Source organism: Gopherus flavomarginatus, chromosome 3, assembly GCF_025201925.1.
Source record: "Gopherus flavomarginatus isolate rGopFla2 chromosome 3, rGopFla2.mat.asm, whole genome shotgun sequence".
In the NCBI taxonomy this organism is placed as follows: Eukaryota; Metazoa; Chordata; order Testudines; family Testudinidae; genus Gopherus; species Gopherus flavomarginatus.
The window spans coordinates 182,828,948-182,850,775 of NC_066619.1; the positions used below are offsets into that span (position 1 = coordinate 182,828,948).

The window sequence follows — 21,828 nt, forward strand, 5'->3', positions numbered from 1 at the left end:
AAGATATGCAACTTCATCTAAGTGAATAGCATAGCTGAAGTCGAAGTATCTTAGATCAAGTTACCTACTGTCCTCACGGTGCGGGATTGATGTCCGCGGCTCCCCCTGTCGACTCCCCTACCGCCTTTCGCGTTGGTGGAGTTCCGGAGTCGACAGGAGCTTGTTCGGGGATCAATATATTGCGTCTAGATGAGATGCAATATATCAATCCCCAGAAATCGATTGCTACCCGCCGATACGGCCGGTAGTGAAGACATACCCTTAGTATACACTCTTGTTAAAATAACATTGAATTACGAGTTGGGGATAGGGTAGAGGGAAGCAGGGAAGAGATTTTGTAAAGCTTAATGGGATCACAATACATTTGAAAGCTAAAACACTCTCCTGGTCTGTTCCCAGTCAAACCCTTTCTTTTACATATGACTGTTAAGTATAGCTGCTTGGGATGAATGTGAATGAAATCTGGTTTTATTTCCCCCCCCATCCATGTGATATACACCTGTGCCTTGTTGACAATATACTTGCACATAGTGGTTCAGGCCCTCTGATTCAAAGATGAGCCTATTTCATTGTTCCTTGATGAGGTATTGTTTCCTCATTTTCTCTGATTTTTTTCACTCCTTTTATAAATCAGTCATGAAGCTTATAAAGCTTATTTGTCATATCCATTTTAACTCTGCTGACTTTATATACACCTTTAAAATAAAATCTTCGATTAGTTTCTTAGGTGGCAATAATTCCAAAATACTTTATGTCACAGATCTGTGCTAGTTCCAGATCATCTCACCACAAACACAGGTGGAAGTGGAGGAGATTAATTGGAAGAACGTTGTGAATTTTCCTAGCATATCAGAATTAGTGACACTTCTGTGCTGTAAATAATTTTGTGCTGATCCAGTAGGAGAATTCACAGATTATTTTTTGTCCCTCAACAGTTCTCATTTTTATAGTACCTGGAGAGGACGAGGGTGAGAGAAATCTACTGTTTATGTATTAAGCTCCAGTCTACTTCTCAAGCCATCTGGAAGAATTGTTTTTATGCTGTATGCAAAATAAATCTGTGCTTCTCTATTTATCAATGTCTTTATTTCTAATTATGAACAGTTGCCAATTCTTGTGACTTTAGAACAAATCTCATGATACTGGGTGCTTTTCTTAAAGGCCCAGCTCCCGGAGTCATGTGATGATGTGAGAATCTCAGCTTTCCCCCCACCCCCACCCCCAGATGTTTCTAGACATCATTGTGTGGAGAAAAAGCTGGGAAATGTGAATTCTAAAGGCTTAAAAACATAAAATGAATAAAAAACATTTATTTTCAAAATCTCATTATTTTGAGGCAGTCAAACTCAATTTTTGAATGTGTGGGGCTGGCAATACCCTGGACAACAGTTTCTATGTGCACTAGTGAAATAGTTATAGAAGAACCTAAATACCAAGTAAACCAGAAAGAACAATTCTCTCTTGCACTCAGCGAGGTCTGTATTATAGAGCAACAGGTATCTCACTGGCAGCACAGCTCTTCCCAAATGAGAATATTTTCCTCCCTTCTCCAGTCCCAACCACACTACAAGACCCTAGCAAAACAGAACAATATGTTCCAGTAAATTATTTTATGAATAGACCTTCAGAGCTGAAGTCACACAAAGTTCCTGCGCAAGTCCGGTCAATGCATTTTGGAGACAGCTAGAGAAACCACAAGTTCAGTCGAATTCTTTTACAAGGCAACATGCATTTTCCTTGCTTTGAATTTAGCCTAAGCATCATTCAAAGTTACGTCACAGTAATTTTTAAGAGCAGCATATTTCCTCAGGAAGCTTTTGTGGTTTACCAAGAGGTACATTGTTAGAAAACACATCTTGCTTTCTGTGATCTCTTGATTCAACATTTACTACATTTCCTCCTTTTTAAAAACAGCATTTCACTGGGCACTGTCTGGTGAAAAGGATTTGGATTCTGAGCTGTAAGGCCAGAGAAGGAAGGTCATTGGGTGCCAGGAGAAAAAGACTGTGGTGAAATCTTGTCCCGAAGTAAAAAAGAGCTTTGCCATTGACTTCAATTGGAGCCAGGATTTTACTCTATAAAGCTGAGCAGGGAATGGAGTAATGTTGCAAGGAGGAGAACGGGATTATGTCTGGGGCAACATGGGTTAGGGATCAGAGGATAGAGTGGAGGGAAGAGGCTGCCATTGTCAGACAGAAGAATTTGAGAAATGAACATTGCTGAGGCAAGAGGATGACTAGGAACCCACAAGGGACTTGAGTCAGGTTGGGAATCTGAAGCACAGAAGAGTGTGTGTGGGAAGCCAAAGCTTCCTCCAAAGTTGGCCTATAGGAAATTTATATTCCCCTTTTTAGTGCAACTCTCTGTTAACAGCAGCTGGCTGTAAGAATGGGCTCAGATAATCCCTTTCCTGTCTCCACTAAGCATAGCTCCCCACACTAAGGCACATAGATTAGTAGTGATCAAGGTTCCACTGCTATGCACCCACAGCAACACATCAGATGAGTAATATGGGAGGAGAGAAGAACACCCTATTTTCAACATTCAGAATCTTCCACATTGGTATTATCTGGCAGCAAAAATCTTTGAAATAAATTCAGGTCAAAGATACAAAAAATATTAAACTAATGTTTCCCATCTGATACCTCTCTTTGTCTATACCTTGTTGAGGCGACTTATTTCACACTCATAGTACTCTTTCTTTTTGGATACTGAAGTTCTTTGTTCCTTCAGGACCTTGTTCTCTTCCTTCAGGACCTTGTTCTCTTCCTTCAGTTCATTAAATACTTCATTTAGAATTTCTTTTTCTTTCTGGAATGTAAAAACATATAGAAATGTTGATAAGGTTCAGATGAAAATTTTTTTTCAAGAATGTTTTCAAACTATCTGGCAGATGTGTTGCACTTTTGTTATCCCAAGGAATTGTTCCAAACTACTGGAAGGAGAAGCAGCAGAAAAAACAATGGGTAGCTGGAGCCTGATGCGATAAAAAGTGCTGATATTTCACTGTGCTGACTACTCACATGATGAGAAAAAAAAAGACAACATACCAGACCAGATTCTGACCCCTTCATGTACTTGGTTGCACAAAGGGACCTTGAAGCCAGGTATCAAAACAGATGAGGTTGCAGAGAGATTATTACTCCAGTTCTACATTATAATAGTCCAGCACAGGAAGTGTCCACAACTAGGGTTGCCAGGCATTCAGAACGCCAAGTCGAAAAGGGACCCTGATGGCTCCTGTCAGCACCACTGACTGGGCCATTAAAAGTCCTGTTGGCAGTGCAGTGGGGCTATGGCAGGCTCCCTGCCTGACCTGGCTCCACACAGCTCCCAGAAGCGACCAGCATGTCCCTGCGGCCCCTAGGCATAGGCGTGATCAGGAAAGCTCCACGCACTGGCCACATCCTGAGCACCACCTCTGCAGCTCTCATTGGCTGGGAACTGCAGCCAATGGGAGCTGTGGGGGGCGGCACCTGCAGGCTTAGGCAGCACATACTGTGCAGAGTTGCCTGGACACTCCTCCACCTACGGGACGGACATGGCGGCCACTTCCAGGAGCGGCATGGAGCCAGAGCAGGCAGGGAGCCTGTCTTAGCCTTACTGCGCTGCCAACTGGGAGCCGCCTGAGGTAAGCGCTGCCCGGCCAGAGCTCACACTCTAAACCCTCTACCCAGATTGGAACCCCCTTCTGTACCCGAACTCCCTCCCAGACCCTGCACCCCATCCCCCTACCCCAGGTTGGAACTCCCTCCAGCACCCAAACATGCTTCCAGACCCTATACCCATGTCCCCTCCCGCACCCCAACCCCTTTTCCCAGCTCAGAGCCCCCTCCTGTATCCTGAACCCCTCATTTCTGGTCCCACCCTGGAGCCAGCACCCGCCAGCTGGAGCCCTCATCCTGTCCCGCATCCCAACCTCCCTGCCCCAGCCCAGTGAAAGTGAGTGAGGGTGGGGGAGAGCGGCAGGGAAGGGGCAGGACAAGGGTGTTCAGTTTTGTGCAATTAAAAAGTTATAACCTTATCCCCAGCATAGGCTGGAGTGCAGCAGTGCTCCAGCAATCCCTGGCTAATGAAATGGTTCCTGCAGCAGTTGACAATTAAGAGCAGACCTGAGGTTGCTCTACATTGCAATAGAGGCTTACTCAGCTCCCAGCTTGCTCCAGAATCAGTGGCCACCAAAGTACACCTCTACCCCGATATATAATGCTGTCCCAGGAGCCAAAGAATCTTACCATGTTATAGGTGAAACCGCATTATATCGAACTTGCTTTAATCCGCCAGAGTGTGCAGCCCCGCCCTGCCCCCCCAGAGCACTGCTTTACCGCGTCATATCCGAATTCATGTTATATCAGGCCGCGTTATATTGGGGTAGAGGTGTAGCTTAAAGTTACCTTTGTTCCCACCTTAGCTGTGCGGAGTGGAGCATGACCACAGTTAACTATTGCCCAATTAAGGAAAGTATCCCTAATTAGGACAGCACTTTTACCAAGTTATTTTTAAAATAGCATTGTAGGGATGAACATGAGTGGCATATTAATCATACAGTCCAATTCTGATTTCACATCACATCTACAGTCTTACTGGTGTCTGACTATAAAACACCATTGGTTTCAATGCAGTTACTGAATGGATTTACAGCAAAGTGGAGCTGAGATCAGTATCGAACTCCCAGAGTGACAGTATTGTACAAGCTTCTCCATATTCCTCTGAAGGGTTAAAACTTTCCTCATGAGCTGCTTTTGTCAGACTGAGTTAGATTAGAGTTATTTTGACATTTTTCTAATTTAATTTTAAAAGCTTGGGACTTCTTGTACAAAAGGAAAAATAAAATTAAGAGATTTTTGAGTTCTGCTGTTTTGGACAATAAAGAAACAAACTACAACAAACCTAAACCCACTGTGTTCAAGCACATCAGGGGCCATAAAACCCCATTCTTATGTACAACAGATCTGCCTCAGTGCAGTCAGCTACTGTTTTATGTGCAGTATTAAAATGCCCACCAAAAAAAGGATCAATCTTAATGTGCACATCCACCCACAGAAAAAGCACTTGGCAGGCTTACAATTACTGATAACGTGGCTACACTCCATCACTATACCCCAAATTAGTTGGAACATTTAATTTCTTTGAATCAATTTGTAATTTTAACAGAGCATCTCCCAATTAGTTAATTACAGATACATGAGTAAACTTGGAGTTTGGGTTTTTTTAAGCTATAAAAATCCTAAAAATCTTTATAAATGTTTTCATCTCTTCTTGCCTCAATGATTACTATTATTTCTAAGGCTTCCCCCATTCCTAAATCCCAACAAATGCAAAATGCTGGGGCTCCCCTTCTGATACATACAAAGGAACATAACCATATCACTACCTTATTTAGCCAAACTCCTCTGGTTCTCTACTCAGTTCAGATTCCAGCTCAAAACTGCCATCCTTGTTTTAAAACCCTCCATAGACTTGCTCCAGAACAACTCATTGACCCCTATTCCTGCAAACACTATCTGGTATAGAGCTGACTGCTCTGAGTAGTTCAATAGTAAACACACTATGTGCAGTAATACATGTTTGCTAGCTCCTGCATTAATGTTTGTTATTGGCTCATAGACTCATAGACTCATAGGTCAGAGGATAGAGTGGAGGGAAGAAGCTGGGTCAGGCCAAACGTCCTTCTAGTCCAGTATCCTGTCTTCCGACAGTGGCCAAAGCCAGGTGCCCCAAAGGGAATGAACAGAACCCTGTGATCCATCCCCTGTCGCCTATTCCCAGCTTCTGGCAAATAGGGGATAGGGACACCAGCCCTGTCCATCCTGGACAATAGCCATTGGTGGACCTATCCTCCATGAACTTATCTAGTTCTTTTTTAAACCCTGTCATAATCTTGGCTTTCACAACATCCTCTAACAAGGAGTTCCACAGGTTGACTGTGCGTTGTGTAAAAAAATACTTCCTTTTGTTTGTTTTAAACATGCTGCCTATTAATTTTATTTGGTGACCCCTAGTTCTATTGTTATGAGGAGTAAATTACACTTCCTTATTTACTTTCTCCACACCAGTCATGATTTTATAGACCTCTATCATATCCCCCCTTAATCGTCTCTTTTCCAAGATGAAAAGTCCTAGTCTTATTAATCTCACCTCATATGGCAGCCATTCCATACCCCTAATCATTTTTATTGCCCTTTTCTGAACTTTTTCCAATTCCAATATATCTTTTTTGAGATAGTGCGACCACATCTGCACGCAGTATTCAAGATGTGGGCGTACCATGGATTTATATAGCGGCAATATGATATCTCCTGTCTTATTATCTATCCCTTTCTTAATGATTCCCAACATTCTGTTTGCTTTTTTGACTGCCGCTGCACTTTGAGTGGATGTTTACATAGAACTGTCCACAGTGACTCCAAGATCTCTTTCTTGGTAACAGCCAGTTTAGACCCCATCATTTTGTACGTATAGCTGGGATTATGTTTGCCAATGTGCATTACTTTCCATTTATCAACACTGAATTTCATCTGCCATTTTGTTGCCCAGTCACCCAGTTTGGAGAGATTATTTTCAGCATTTTCTTTTATTGAGCATAAAGAAAAATCACCCACTTACAGATCTGTTTGAGAGGAGACGGGTGCACAATTCATATCAGTATGCTTCCACCCCCATACCCCAAATGCTCTATTCATCAGCCCTCTGTCAACTTCCGGAGTGACACTGCCACAAGGAGTCACTTGCATTTCTAGAGATGGATCTCCGATCTGCCATCTCCTCAGGAACATAACACCACCAGGCAAGGAACCCGATATTCTATTCTTATCTCACTGGTGTAATTCATCCCACGCTGTATCTCTTACTAGAGCAAACCCTATGTAACTCTATGGATACACACAATCAAGTAGGTAAAGTGCAATCCTCCTACCGCTTCCTGAAGCGGTCCATCTCTGACCAGGGCTTGCAGCCTCTCACATTCTTGCTGATTCTGGTGCCTTTCTTTCTCCAGCTCACTGATACTCCTCTGTGATGCACCCAGTTTTGCTTTCACTTCTGCGAGCTGTAAAATGATCACACACAGTCACAGCAGGGGTGATTGAGACAGAGGACACTGAGTGGTGCAGTATGCCCCAGGCTCCTTCAAAACCTTTCAGTACGCAACTAGACACAGAGAAGGAGCCAGAACCGTTTGTACAAAAATAAGATCCTCCTCCCTCCCTACCTTTTCAGGTCTCTCTCTAATGAAAAATTTTAAGCACTCTGGCCCTTGGCCAGATCCTCAGCTATTGTAAATCCAATTAGCTCCAAAGATTTAGCTGCCAATTTACATCAGTTAAGGAGCAGCCCCTCTACAGATTTCCCATTTTAATGCTCTTTTTTCTTCCCCATCATGGGCTCTTTCAGCAAAGATGAGCCTCATAATCCAACTGGGGGCAAAATGATCATGCACTGATGGAAACAAGTCATTTGTATTCTCTCTGTGTATAAACAATTCAGAAAATAACTGTGTGGTGGTGGTGGGGGGAATCAACATTTTGTTTCTGGTAGAAAACAAAAATAAATTGAAATGTCTTTTTCCTATAAGGCAGTTAGAGGCAGACACTGATGGAAATTATGATTATTTACTTAAAAGAAGAAACTCCACTCAGGTAACTGAGTTTGCTAGCCAACTAATTATGGTGTTTTCAAAAGAAATGTCTGTGGCATAAATACCTCAGTATGTGAAAGGAGGGAGGAAGAGACTACCACTTATTTTAACAAAATTCTTAATAAAAGAAAAGTAACAGTATTTATTTAAAATACAAGCACAAGAGCTCCTTATACAGTATAGCCTCTCAGCGGGTAAAATCCACCCAGGTATTAGGGCTAGTGAAGCTCCCCTACTAGGAGTACCAAAAAGGGGATCCCCATGCTGGTCATTCATAAATCAAGCTAGAAGGTAGCATAAGGGATGGCACAGGGGCATTTGGATCCGTGGTTTTGCAGATCTAGTGCCTTTGGCACACATTACACACCTGCAGATTAATTCTCAGGGAAGCATGGCTTAAAGTGAGCAGAGTTTTCATGATCTTGTGGAGGACTCTTGTTTTGATGACCACAATGATCCTCACAAGACTTCAAAGACCACTTTGAACCTTAGCTCCAGTAACGGATTGCCAGAAAACCCATATGCACGTTACTTGCTATTTTATGTTCAAACTCTCAAATTTTCCTTTACATGGGAGGTGGAGGTGGACACAGAATGCTAATGTTTTTATGTTATTTTTCAAATTATACATGTAGTCTAGTTTGTATCTAAGGATGGGGCTGTATCTAAGGATGTCACCTGGTGGCACTTTTAGAGCCCAATAGAAACAATCAAACCTACCTTTTTTTCATAGTGTTGTTTCATACTTCTGAATTGTTGATCCCATTGCTTGTTCACCTCCAGCAGCTGCAATTATCAGTCAGTAATTCTCAGTGAGCAACACTTGCCTGAAGTGCATTATTACATCATTTAAATTGACTAATTTTTTAATCCTGAAGGTAACAAAGGTGTTCAGCAGCTCCTCATCATCTATGGACAATTTACATTCAAGGAGAGAAAGTCCAAAGGCTGCCAACCTTTGTGGAATGTCTTTCATTTCTTTGATATTTGCATTCCAGAATACAGTCAAGGTAGAGATTTAGGCCTGGTCTACACTGGAGGATCTGGAGGGGTCACAACTTCAGCTACATCGGGGGTTCTCAAACATTTGTACTGATGACCCCTTTCACACAGCAAGCCTCTGAGTGTGACCCCCCTTATACATTTAAAACACTTTTAAATATATTTAACACCATTATAACTGCTGGAAGCAAAGCGGGATTTGGGGTGGAGGTTGACAGCTCGCGACCCCCCCATGTAACCTCCTGAGGGGTCCCAACCCCCAGTTTGAGAACCCCTGAGCTACATAAATAATGTAGCTGAAGTCAATGTACTTAGATCTACTTACTGTGGTGTCTTCACTGCAGTAAGTAGATGGCTGACGCTGTCCCGTCGACTCTGCCTGCACCTCTCATCCTGGTGAAGTACCAGAGTCGACGGGAGAGCGCTTGGCAGTCTATTTATCACATCTAGATGTGTTAAATTGACCCCCACTAGATCGATTGCTGCTAGTCGATCCAGCGAGTAACGTAGACAAGCCCATAAACTGAGGCTTTCCCCATCCACAACCAAATAGTTGTGCAAGAAGTGACATTTACATCACTCTGATAAGCAGTAAATTGCAAGTGACTCATGTTTAACACAGTAGCAATGCAAATAAACTACCACTCCCAATTTCTTTTTGAAGTTACATACACTTTTTTCCTTGTTTAAAGTTCACTATATCTTGCTAGGTATATGTGATAGGTATAGTTTTAGATGTTGCAAACCCCATTTGCCTTACTCATATGAAAGTGCCATTGAGTTCAGCAAGACTATTTTCATATATAAAGTGAACAGGGATTAGGGTGACCAGATGTCCCGATATTTAGGTGTTTGCCCGCATTCCAACCGATCTTTGGTGGGGACGCAATTTGTCCCGATATTTTGCTCCACTGGCAACACTTTGCCTTTTTTTCCCCACCCCCTTATCTGCCAGCAGCACTCGCCTTTCAACCCCCTCCTCCCCTGGCAGCACTTGGGTTTTTTTTTCTTTGCCAGCACACACCCCTCCGCCCATGTGTCCCGATATTTTCTCCTTCTCATCTGGTCGCCCTAACAGGGATTGGCTTTTATCGTAATAGGGGCCTACCAAATTCATGGCCCATTTTGGTCAATTTTACGGTCCTAGGATTTTAAAAATTGTAACTTTCATGATTTCAGATATTAAATCTGAAGTTTCACAGTGTTGTAACTGTAGGGGTCCTGACCCAAAAGGATCTTAGGGGAATGTCTCAGGATTATTGTAGGGAGGTTGCAGTATTGCCACCCTTATTTCTGCGCTGCTGGTGGTGGCAGTGCTGCATTCAGAGCTGGGCAGCCAGAGAGCGGCAGTGCCAGTAGCAATGCAGAAGTAAGGATGGCATGGTATTGGCTTGCCACCCTTACTTCTGCACTGCTGCTTTCAGAGCTGGGCCCTCAGCCAGCAGCTGCCACTCTCCAGCTGCCCAGCTCTGAAGGCAGCAGTGCAGAAGTAAGGGTGGCTATACTGCAACCACCCCTAAAATAACCTTGCAACCCTCTTTTGGATTGGAACTCCCAGTTTGAGAAACACTGGTCTGCCCTGAGAAGTCTGAATAGTATAGGGTAAAAGTACACAAAAGACCATATTTCAAGGGGGACACCAGATTTCATGATCTGTGATGTATTTTTCACAGCCATTAATTTGGTAGGGCCCTAATCATGCACGTAACTGGCACATAAAAAGTTAGCAGTGAACCCATACAAATGGTTTACACTCCTCAAATATGCCCCCTGGAAGCATCATGAGATCCAGCATAGATGGATCACTGTTTAGGATGGTCACAAAAAGAAACATTCCCAGTTTGCTAGGAGTCAGACACCCAATAAGCAATTTGTTGTTGCTCAACATTACCCCTTGGCATTACTATGAGCATCAATAAAGTTTACACTAATGTCTTATTGTCAAGGTTCCTTTCCCACTCTGAAATTTAGGGTACAGATGTGGGGACCTGCATGGACACTTCTAAGCTTTATTACTAGCTTAGATCTGGTATCACCGCCACCATCCAGTGGTGTCTGGATTTCAGTGTCTGGATCACTCCCTGTCCCCCCAAAACTTTCCCCTCCCTGGGTAGCCTTGAGGTACTTCACCAGTTGCCTGGTGAACATAGATCCAAAGCCCCTTGGATCTTAAAACAAGGAGAAATTAAGCATCCCCTCTCCTTTCCCCCCACCAATCCCTGGTGAGTCCAGATCCAATCCCCTTGGATCTAAAAACAAGGAAAAATCAATCAGGTATTAAGAAAAAAAAGGCTTTTAATTAAAGAAAGAAAGGTAAAAATCATCTCTGTAAAATCATGATGGAAAATACTTTACAGGGTAATCAGATTCCTATAGCCCAGAGGAACCCCCTCTAGCCTTAGGTTCAAGGTTACAGCAAACAGAGGTAAAATCCTCTCTGCAAAAAGGAACATTTACAAGTTGAGAAAATAAAAATAAGACTAACATGCCTTGCCTGGCTGTTACTTACAAGTTTGAAACATGAGAGACTGGTTCAGAAAGATTTGGAGATCCTGGATAGATGTCTGGTCCCTCTTAGTTCCAAGAGCGAACAACCCCCAAAACAAAGAGCACAAACAAAAGACTTCCCCTCACCAAGATTTGAAAGTATCTTGTCCCCTTATTGCTCCTCTGGTCAGGTATCAGCCAGGTTACCTGAGCTTCTTAACCCTTTACAGGCAAAAGAGGCATTAACCTTTAACTATCTGTTTATGACACTTATAAATCCTTACTCAGGGTTCAATAAATCATTAACCTTCAGCTTGGCTACTCCACCTTATATCAGCATATTATTAGTGTGTTTTCAGCCCCAATTCTGCAAGCACGTATGTTCTTGCTTAACTTTATGTATGTGAAACATGCCAATGGCTTTAGTCACATGCAGAAAGTTAAGTATACACATAAGTGTTTGAAGGATTGGGACCTTATTTCACGACAAACTGTGAGGCAAGAATATTTTGGTTCCAGACTGTAGGAGTAGCATTCCACAAGAAATCATGGCCCTGATTCTGCCATTGACTGAGGAGGAACTGCTAGAGAAGTAAATATTAATCAGTATGAGTAACAGTAACAATTTGAGCCCTATGATTTCCTGCTCTGGGAGACCAAAAATTATAATTTCATAATAGTATAATCAGTTACCTCTTGTCTCTGTCTTTCCAGTATTCTGATCTGTTGTTCAAGGGTACCTGTTGGTATCTTCTTTTTTGTCAGTAATGTACACTTTCAAAGGAGAGAAAAAAAACAATATTTAAAATAAACCCTTCTAAATAATACCCTCAAATTCAGTATTATCCTATAGAGCACTTATCTACCTTACATGTCTATTATATTAATGTTTATAAAGCAATTTGAAGAGGGACATTTCTATTTAAGTGCTATATTTACACTACTGTCCTTTAAATCTCCCTGGCAAGGCAAAAAGCCCTTAAAAATTGAACAAAACTGTAATTTACACTCACTTTGAGGCTTGCTTACTCTGTGGCGGAAATGAGAATTGTGGCCAACTGAAGTCAATGGAGCTATGCCAATATAAACCAACTGAGATTTTAGCCCATTGTGTATCATATTGTGTTACAGGGCAATTCTTTAAAAGAGCAGTTTGCAAAAGCCAGCAAAAGTCTAATGATTTTCTTCAGCTTTCTACATTCATATTTTGCTTTTTATTTTAAAGATACAGTGTATTAAAGTATTGTTTGCCTGCCTCACAACTAATAAAGGTCCTGTGCTTCAAACACTTACCACTAGGCATGCTAGCAGGCATGAATAGTCCCATTCATTCATGGACATTAGCACAGTAAGCATTATTCCTAGCAGTAAGTGTTTGCAGGAGTGGGCCCATAATTAGATCCACAATGGGTTCAAAATATACTTCATAGGTCATTTGTAACCAGTATGGTTTCAGGCAAATCCTCATTTTTATATTATTAGTTCAATAGATCATAACTTCCAAGAAGCTATCACAGGTTTTCATAACAAACCATGATGCACACTAGCTGCATGTAGAAACAGAATTGTAATTGGAATAAATATACATAACACAGAAAAGCACATTGGCCATGTCAAATGCTTGGTCACTGAAAGCGTTGCTTTCAATTCCTCCCCAACCAAATATCCAGTCAGTAGCCTGGTTTTCAGACCAAAACTGCACTGTCAATTAGAGGTCTGCTAGGACCAAATTTTAAAGCCTGATCTGTATCCGACTAGACCACAGCCAACCTGAACTCAAGTCCAAGCATATCAAGTTGTTTTCATTCCTGACCCAATCCCAACACTTGTAGTTGGACTCTATCAGGTTCCAGTTGGATTGCAAAGGTCTAGCTGCTGGCCCAGATTCCATTGTCTTTACCTTGTTTCCTCTGTGGCGCTGCCAGGACTAATAACCTCCCAATCCTTGTCACCCTTCTGTGACCCAATCCCTTGGTGATCCTCCCCAGCCTGTGTCAGTGCCACTGCCTCATCTGTGGAGCTTGGCCTCAGGGGAGCTTCTCACTCCCCATGCCCGCGATCTATCTCTGCTACTTCCTGCTCATGGAGTCGACCCAGTGGTAGTGGAGTTTCCCACTCCTGCCAGCTACTGTGGCCCTGCTGCACTGCAGGTGCTGCTGAGCTGGCACAGCTTGTCAGCCTAGGCAAGTGAAGCACAGCCTAATATAGAATTCTCAAAAGCTACCAAATACATTTTGCATATTCTTTTTATTCAATTGATAAATATATACAGCTTTAAGGACAAATTGTGATTGGTTTTAAATGTCACAGCTCACACTTTCCAGTAGAGAAACACAATGCTAGTAAATTCAAAGAATGCCCTGGTGCGTGTGGCTCAAATCTTGGTATAGCTAACAGTGCTGCAAGAAGCTGCCTTGTTCCCATGGCAATTGGCCATGCCCAGGATTAGCTTCTTAAAGAAAAAAATTAAAGACTAAAAAAGAGTTCTAAAAGATCTATAGCATTCCAGCATCACCTTCGTACATTAGAACAGAATACATTCATTCTGACAAGACTATTTCACCACACAAACCTATGATGATCCAGCCACAAAGTGATAGCTCTAAATGTCTAATTAGTTTGCACATTTCCATTAAACAAACAAACATGCCACTGATATTGCTCCCCATCAGAAATGCTCACTTACCTGTAACTGGTCTGCTGAAGTTTCCGGGCCATTCATGCCTGTCTGTGGCAGTCGAAAGAGGCTTTGGATGTCTGTTTTACTGCAGGTCTTCAAAAGAAGGCAAGCAAATAAAATATGTACTTTAGGCAGGTGGGGTTGTCCAAAGGGGGGGGACGAAAAAACTTCTATTAAAACATGCGTCTTAAAAACTTCACAGAAAATGTTCCCAACTAGCTGAGCGCGTGTGGAAGCAACACAGAGTAAGATATAGGTGATGGAACTCTGATTTAAACCTTTTTTGTCTTCTATACAGGGGCTTCCCAGAATGTCTCAAGCATGCTCTCTGTGACTAACGTATGAGACAGGAAAGGGCTTTGTTTAGTGTGGTATGTAAATTGCAATCCCTTCCTTTACTGGTTGATTCTTCCCTGGGTGAGGAACTGGCAAAGATAAGGGAAGGAAAAATAAACTTTCAATAAATAGCTCTAGGGACATGGCTTTCTTTTCCCCAGTACCAGAGATATCTGTTTCCAATTGGAACCAAGCCCTTTGCCTTGCCTGAATATAAACATTTTCTGACGTGACATTAAGACACACTGTATTTCCTTATAAGAGAGAAATTGGTGAGTAACTTAATGGAGAATACCAATAGTCCTGTAAAACCTATGGGGAAGAAAACACCTAGCAAAAAGAACAATAAGTACAGTGAAATATACACGCAGCAGTTCATGCTTTTACAGCCTGAGGGTGAGTTTTCCCCCCTTGAAATAGTTCTATAATTGTGCAAAGATACAGAGCAACACTGTTTTTCTTATTAACTTTAAGGGCCTAATCCTTCCAGTTCTTGTCATTTATCAGGTTCTCTCAATATGGATTTAGATGCCCAAGTTAAGGTATACAAGTTTAATCATTTTAGTCTTAACTTCTATGTCTTAGTTTCCCATCCGCAAATGAGGATATCTATACATAACTAACCTCACAAATGAGACACATAATTAAATGTTTCTATGGCATTTTGAGTTTTTTAGATGCACTTGACAAATATAAAGTAACATTTTTTTCTTCTAAAAATTCTAAATGATGATGGTGTTGGAGGGAAAATTTAAAAGAAAAAAACCCTTGTTCCTTTTTGTGGGAAGATAATAGGTTTTTCTCAGGGAAAGGAACAAACAATCATATGAAAACTGATTTAAGATAACATAGTTCCTTGTAAAAACCTGCAACTAAAAAAAGAATTATGCTAACTATAGACTTTTGGTGAAACACTGGACTTTTTACAGCTGAGCGCCAGACATCTGCTTGGTAATTTATGATGAAACAATTTCTGTATTGTAGAATCTCAAGCTCCATTTGAGTGAAATGGAACTTCCCACAAACAATAACTGCACTTCAGTTACAATCCAGTCATCAGGATTAAACTTTATATTGTCTGGAATATGTCTCAAGGGCTTTTTTTTCCCCTCTAGTTTTTCTTGGCACATGTTGAACCATGTACAAGATTCTGCATGCTAACCAAAGTTTCTTGATTAAAATCTTCACCAATAAAATGACTTTCTGGGAAACAGCAAAACAATTTTTCCTGAAATCTTGGTTTGTTTCCTTGTCTTGTCCAGTTGAACAGGTCAGTTTTCCAACTTTGTAAAAGTGATCAGGGATCCAATAGGGTACAACCAAGGCATTAGGAAAAAGGTTTTGTTTTGATAGGGACATTTTGGATTGTATACAGAAGTTATTCTGACCACCAAGTAAAATATATAAATAAATATTTAAAGGTTTATAGAAATGACAAGAATGACAAAAAGGACTTTGTAAAGTGAAGAGCAGTGAAAGTATAGTTTTTTGCCTAAAATTCAAGTCAGTGAGTAATTGTCTTAAAGCTACAGAGCACACACTGTACTGATCACAATTCTGCAATAATTTTGTCTCAAGATTATGTTGTTGTTTGTATCATGGAGCTTTAGACAACTGGTTATGGCCAATGAACAGAATATTTCAAGGGGCCTGAGAGCACTCTGAAGCAAAAGGCACCTGAAATATTGACTCGATCAAAGACTAACATTGGGATGACCTCCTTCATTCTGATCCTTTTTTACTTTATCTTTTGGGCAAATATGAGTTCTCAGGATTACAGTTACAACTTTTTGGTGATGCTATAGTGAAGAACTAATTTAGCCTCCTGACTCTGTGTTGTACCTTGAGACCTCACCTATGTTCAAGTGTGAAAATCAGATTGTTCCTAAGCTAGCATCCCAGGATATTAATACTTTATTTGTTCCACCAGCCACAGCACTGCGCCAGCTTTAGGTCGATTTCTAATTTTAACTACAACAGAACCTTAGTAGGGATTACAGTAGTTAAGGCAGAAAATGACTAGGTTATGGATTTGGCCCTCAGGCTACAAAGGAAGGGGCCGATTTTGGAGATGTTGTGGAGGAAGAAGAAATAGGATTCGGCCACAGACTAAAAGAGGAGGGGAGGGAGGAAGCAAAGATGATTCCCAGCTTGCTCAAATCCTGATCAATTTACTCACATAAGTAGTCCCATTGAAATCAACAGTATTACTTCAGTGAATAAGGCTAGCAGGATTTGGCCTTGTATTGTCAGTAATACCAGGGAAACTGGAAAACCACACAAAATTGGCAATATGTGCCATTGCAGATATATCACAGGAAGTTACAGGATTGCAGTATGCATAAATGCAATTGGTTTTCCATGAAAATATTTCACACCAGTTTGAAGTTGGACAGAAGAAGACAGCAATGATTTAACTGTGAGATTCCTGTGGTGGTGAAAAGGTCTCAAAATGAAGATGACATATCAAATGATCAGGTAAATCACAGACTTTGTACCTCTGGGGCTTCTTTTATCTAAGGGTCTCAAAGTGCTTTACAAAAGTGGGTAATATCCCCTCTTTATACATAGAGCAACAGAGTGATTGAATGCCTACGGTCACACAGTACATTAGTGAATAAATCACATGTCCTGTAGACATGTGTTCTGCCTGTTTATCATTCATAGATAGAAGGCATCAGAATGCTTACCATGGCATTGATGCATTAATTATGATGGCTTCCTGTAGAAAAGAAGTAGCAGTTTTCCTGATGGAAAAGTTTTTTTTAAAAAGAGTCAAGAAACAGATCTCCTGATGAACGAGGGAGACAAGGAGTACGGAGAGGGGAGAGTGTCCCACCAGAGCTAGATGGGAAACTGTCCTGCCTCATGAATGTTGGTCAATCCCAAATCAAGACAAAAGGACAAAATCTCAAATTTTCACAAACTAAAAAAGGGAATACAATATTTATTTTGGACTAATCGAAACATTTTGGGGTTTTCTCATCTTTTTGTAGGCCTTTTTCAGTCTTGTTGTCTTAAGTTTCAAAACAAGTAGTCATTTAACTGGAACTTTTCTTCCAACTAGCTCTAGACTCCCTACACACACCAAACTGGGAAAGCCCCTTAATAAGATCATCTTATCGTCTCCCAGTGTGCCTTCTCATACCTGTTATAGACTATACGCTCATGGAAACAAGGGCTGTCTTTATCTGTTATATAATACGAAGCACACTGCTAGTGCATGTTAATAGTGAGAATGCAATTGGAAAATCCCCAGCTCCAGCTGCACGTTTGTGTTTTAGCTCACTGTGTTAATGCTATTAGCACTGAAATAAACTCAGCTAGGAAATGAAATTAACATGCTGGAATTCATAAAATTGCTACCATAATTTCGCTCAAACCAGTTTCCAGGAGAGTTGGGTTAACTTTAAGATGCTGACTAAGCCTCTAGTGTTTAATACATTTGTGTCAATCTCATTTTGGAGGATTTCAGTTAGGGAATTGGGGAGACTTCTAGGGTACACTGTACTGTAGGTGTGTTATCTCAGAGTTGGAAGAAGCTGCTGCAGTGAGTTTCATCTGACCCTACCTCTTCTCCCTATGCTCAGAACAGTACCCTGCAGATATGCCCCACCCCCTCTTCTGCTAAAACTGGTCAAAATCTTTCAGATTTAAACTTTTAATGAAATATTTTTGTGCAATATTATGTATTTCAAATTTGTGAAAAATTCTTGTGACTTTCTATTCTTTAAAAAAAAAGAATAACTTATTTTAATTTAAATCAGTTCTATCTTCTGTCAGTTCTTCGGGCTAGGAACCAACAGGGGAGGTAGCAGACAGTGTGTCAAGCAGGAACTGGCAAAGTGCAGAGTGGCATCATTTAAAGTTAGCCACCAACTGTCTCAGTCCAAGGACAGAGAGATTTCCAAGGTGGCGCTGAGGTTAGTCTGCAGTGAGTGGGGCAGGGAGGAGGGGAGAGTTTTTGTGGGGGGAAGGAATAAATAAATAGATATGAGCTGCATGAACTTCCATCATCAGGTAATGGCAAGCCTGGCAGTTCTTTGAGGTAATGTTAATCCCTGACCTAAAATAAAGCAGGCCTCATGGGGTAGGGATGGGACGTCTAGCCACTTTTGGCAGATCACAGAGGTAGGCAAGTGTGACCGAATGAATCTCTGCATTCCCACTCTACACACCAGTGTAACACTCTTTGTACAAAATGTGCCTTGTGAGGTATCATTTATGCCTTGTGAAGTATCATTTAAAAATTAACTCCTCACTGGTCAGTCTGGAACCTCTTTCACCACCAGACTCCTTGACTCCAACCTCACAGCAGGAATTTACTTTAGGAGCAAACTGTAGGAGAATGAATTTCAAACTGTGACTGAACTATAAAAGTGAAGAGCAAAGAGACCCCAAGTTATGTCTCCCTATCCATTTCTTGCTCTTTCACCTATGAAGACAAAAGAGACAAGCCCATTTGACTTTGGGAGAGATTCTGACCTAAAAGTTGCCCAGACCAGTTGCTGGGAGCAACCAAGAATTTTATCTTGAACCAAGCCTAGCTTGTTAAGTTTTAGTCCTAGGAAGCATTTTATCTTTATTTCTCTTGTAACCATTTCTGACTTTAATGCCTTATACTTGTACTCACTTAAAACCTCTTTGTAGTTAAACAAACTTGTTTTATTCTGTATTCAAAACTAATCCACTGTTGTCAACTGTGTGGGTAACTCCATTTAGGGTGTCAAACTGTTGTATATTGGTATCCTTAGAGGCACAATGGACTTAATATGTCTGAATAGACCTAATATGCCCAGGAGAGTGCTGGACAGTGCAGAACACACATTTTGGGGAGGCAGGGTGGGGAAATTGAGACTGGAACCATATTTGGATCACCTTGCAAGTGGTAACCAAGGCTTCTGGAAGTCAGTGTGTGGCTGGAGTTTGCTGACAGGCTGCTGGAATGAGAAGTGCTGGCCCAGAGCTGTGGCTACACATGGACACTAGGTATGTGTGTGTGGCCTGCCTGCTTGCAGGCTGTTTATGAACAACAGAGGTAGGAGCTACAGCAGCAAAACATTGTGAGGCATCTGGATTAAACCCCAGAATGTCATAGAAGGGTCCTATTAAAGAGAGGAGGAGGAGTCTGGAGGAAGGTGAAGCTCAGAGTGGAGAATGAGATAGGAGCTGTGTTTACTTAGTACCTGTTCCTCAGTTCAGAGCCCTCAGAATTAGTATTGTTATTCTGAGGGTTATTCCCATATACACATATGGCTATTTAGCAGCTGAAGGGCTAAAACTGTGATCTTGTTAAAATATGGCAACTTAAATTCATAATTAAATAAAACCTGAAGAAAGGATCTAGAATAATGTTTCTGTGCATTGTTTTCCAATATCAATTTTTGTAAATTTCATAGTAATTATCAGATACAATATTTGACTAATATTGCCATTATTTGTTAAATAATGATTCTTCTGTTTTGTTCTAGTATTCAGCCAGCTCGGCTATCAAAGAAGAACATTCAAAGAGGGATCTCTGTACCAACACTCATAATGCAGTCAGTGTCATAACACACAGGACAGACCACACCAAGCATTTCCTTTCACTTTCTTGCCTTCAAATTTCACTCTCCACTCCTGGGGTTTTACCAAGAGATGACAGTGTAGTAATCACTTGGGGCCCCAGTGCCTCTCTAGCTCTCGTAGCCCTGGACCTTCGGTGGATAATGGCTAATGCAGCCTCAGCACATTGGGACACAATGAGCAATCCTGAGTCCATTCTTCAAGGAATTGTCCATCATTACACTTGTATTTTGCCTCCTTTACTAAAAGGGGGAGTGAAGCATATCGCTTTGCTCTTCAGACAAAAAACCAAAACCCAGCACAAGAAACACAGACACCCCAACTCTTCCCTGCCTATCCGGATGCTGATAAATTTGTCTCTAAACATTTTTTGCTAAGGTAGCAAAAGTAATGCTGAGCACAGCAAGAGCTGTAAATTGCTGTCTAACTTGCATGTTATTTGACATCTTGATTTTATTTCTCTCTTTCTTTAAATGGACAAATATGTGCAATGGCAGGCTCTGCATTAGTGAATGCACTTGTATAAATCACCAGAAAAATATACATCAGGAAACAATCTTGCACTGGGAGGATGCAGACTTGATGACCTTACTGGACTTCACCACTAACTTCTGCGATTTACACCAACACATACAGCCATATCAAAGTCTACAGTGAATTCATGTGTTTTATATTCTCCTGAAATATCTGTTTAAATAATGACATACTGTCTTCCAAATGGTTCCAGTGCTCCTATCAGTTTGTAGGACATACCCCCAGACATTCCTTTTCTTCATTCATCTCAGCCCTACTTTTTATTATTTCATTTCTAATGCACTCCTTCCATGCGTCTGCCCTCTTTCCTCCGATGAGAACAGCAAAAGGACCCCTTTTTGCTAGTTAGGCAGCAAATTCCTACTATTGGATGCTGACATGCAATTGGGCACTAAACCAACATTGACTGTGATTAGGCTTGGAAGGATTTGATTTGACTGGTAAATGTAGGTAAGTGATTTCATTGTACACACAAACTGATGAAAAAAATATTTTCATTGATGATAATAAAAGTTTACAGGTAGGCTAAGTAAGAAAACTACTAGTTGGCAACTTATTAGAGTTTGATTTAAGGATATTTATTGGTATATTTTGGCACAAGAAGTTGGCAAGTTATATTTTAATGGTTATAAAGCTTTAACTTTTTGAATCTCAACATCTGTCAAAATTGTTGTCTAACCCCTCATCCCACTGTGTGCTTCCCCATAATTTCCCTTAACTGTCAACATTTTAAATTGATAACTATTTAAAAAAAATTCTTAAAACCCATAATTTCACATATGAAAATGTTAAAAAATCAATATCTCCAAAATTCTTAAAACAAACACTGAAATATGTCAATGATAAATTATATTTAGGCATGGGAGAAATGTATTTAATTTCTCTGTTCATTTTAACACAATCATGGCAACAATGGGAAACTGACCAGAAAAACTCCATGTGGAATCAGTCCTGACTTAAGTAGAGCTTTCTAATTTAAGTGAAGATTTCCTTCTCAGTTTGAGTCACAACATAATCACCTAGAGCGTTTACTGTCTTTTTGGAGCAATGATGAGCTTTAGATATTTCTTTTCAGGAAATTTGCTAAAAGAGTTCCCCGCTGGGTCATCATTGTTTTATTTTTATATATTACTTCACACACACACACACACACAAAATACGGTCTTTGTTTGACACAGACCATTTTGTTGCTTCTCTCTCGCAATAACATTTTTAATATTCAGCTGCACTGTTACCTTTTAAAAAGACAGCCCAAAAGCATGAAAAAGGTGTATTTAAAAAGATAGTATAGTGAATAATCCTGCACCAGAAGGGAGATAGCTTAGTTTACTTAATATTGTAGGTCTTTTTCATTTCTAATTTCTAAGATTCACAGTTACTATTTATGATCTCATTACTAAAGTTTTGTCATTGTTATTTTTAGTAAATGTCCTGCAGGTGACGGGCTTCTGTGAATTTTTGTTTATTGCCCATGATCTGTCTGGGACATTTACTGAAAAAAAAAAAGTGACAAAATGGGGTTGACAGGGGAATGAGAGCCTGAGATCTGCTACAGGAATGAAGGGCAGGGTCCAGCACCTGCTGCCCA

At 40.9% G+C, this 21,828-nt stretch overlaps 1 protein-coding gene across 1 annotated transcript in view; it reads right to left on the bottom strand.

Annotated features, from left to right (window-relative positions):
• The window catches only part of TNIP3 (TNFAIP3 interacting protein 3), a 108,635-nt gene that overhangs the window by 24,536 nt on the left and 62,271 nt on the right, over positions 1-21,828 (bottom strand). The window contains exons 4-8 of the mRNA XM_050946555.1: positions 13,812-13,898; positions 11,819-11,899; positions 8,357-8,422; positions 6,917-7,048; positions 2,662-2,811 (exon numbers count right to left, since the gene is read on the bottom strand). Coding sequence (XP_050802512.1) covers positions 2,662-2,811; positions 6,917-7,048; positions 8,357-8,422; positions 11,819-11,899; positions 13,812-13,898 — 516 coding nt within the window. The remainder of the gene's footprint in view (positions 1-2,661; positions 2,812-6,916; positions 7,049-8,356; positions 8,423-11,818; positions 11,900-13,811; positions 13,899-21,828) is intronic.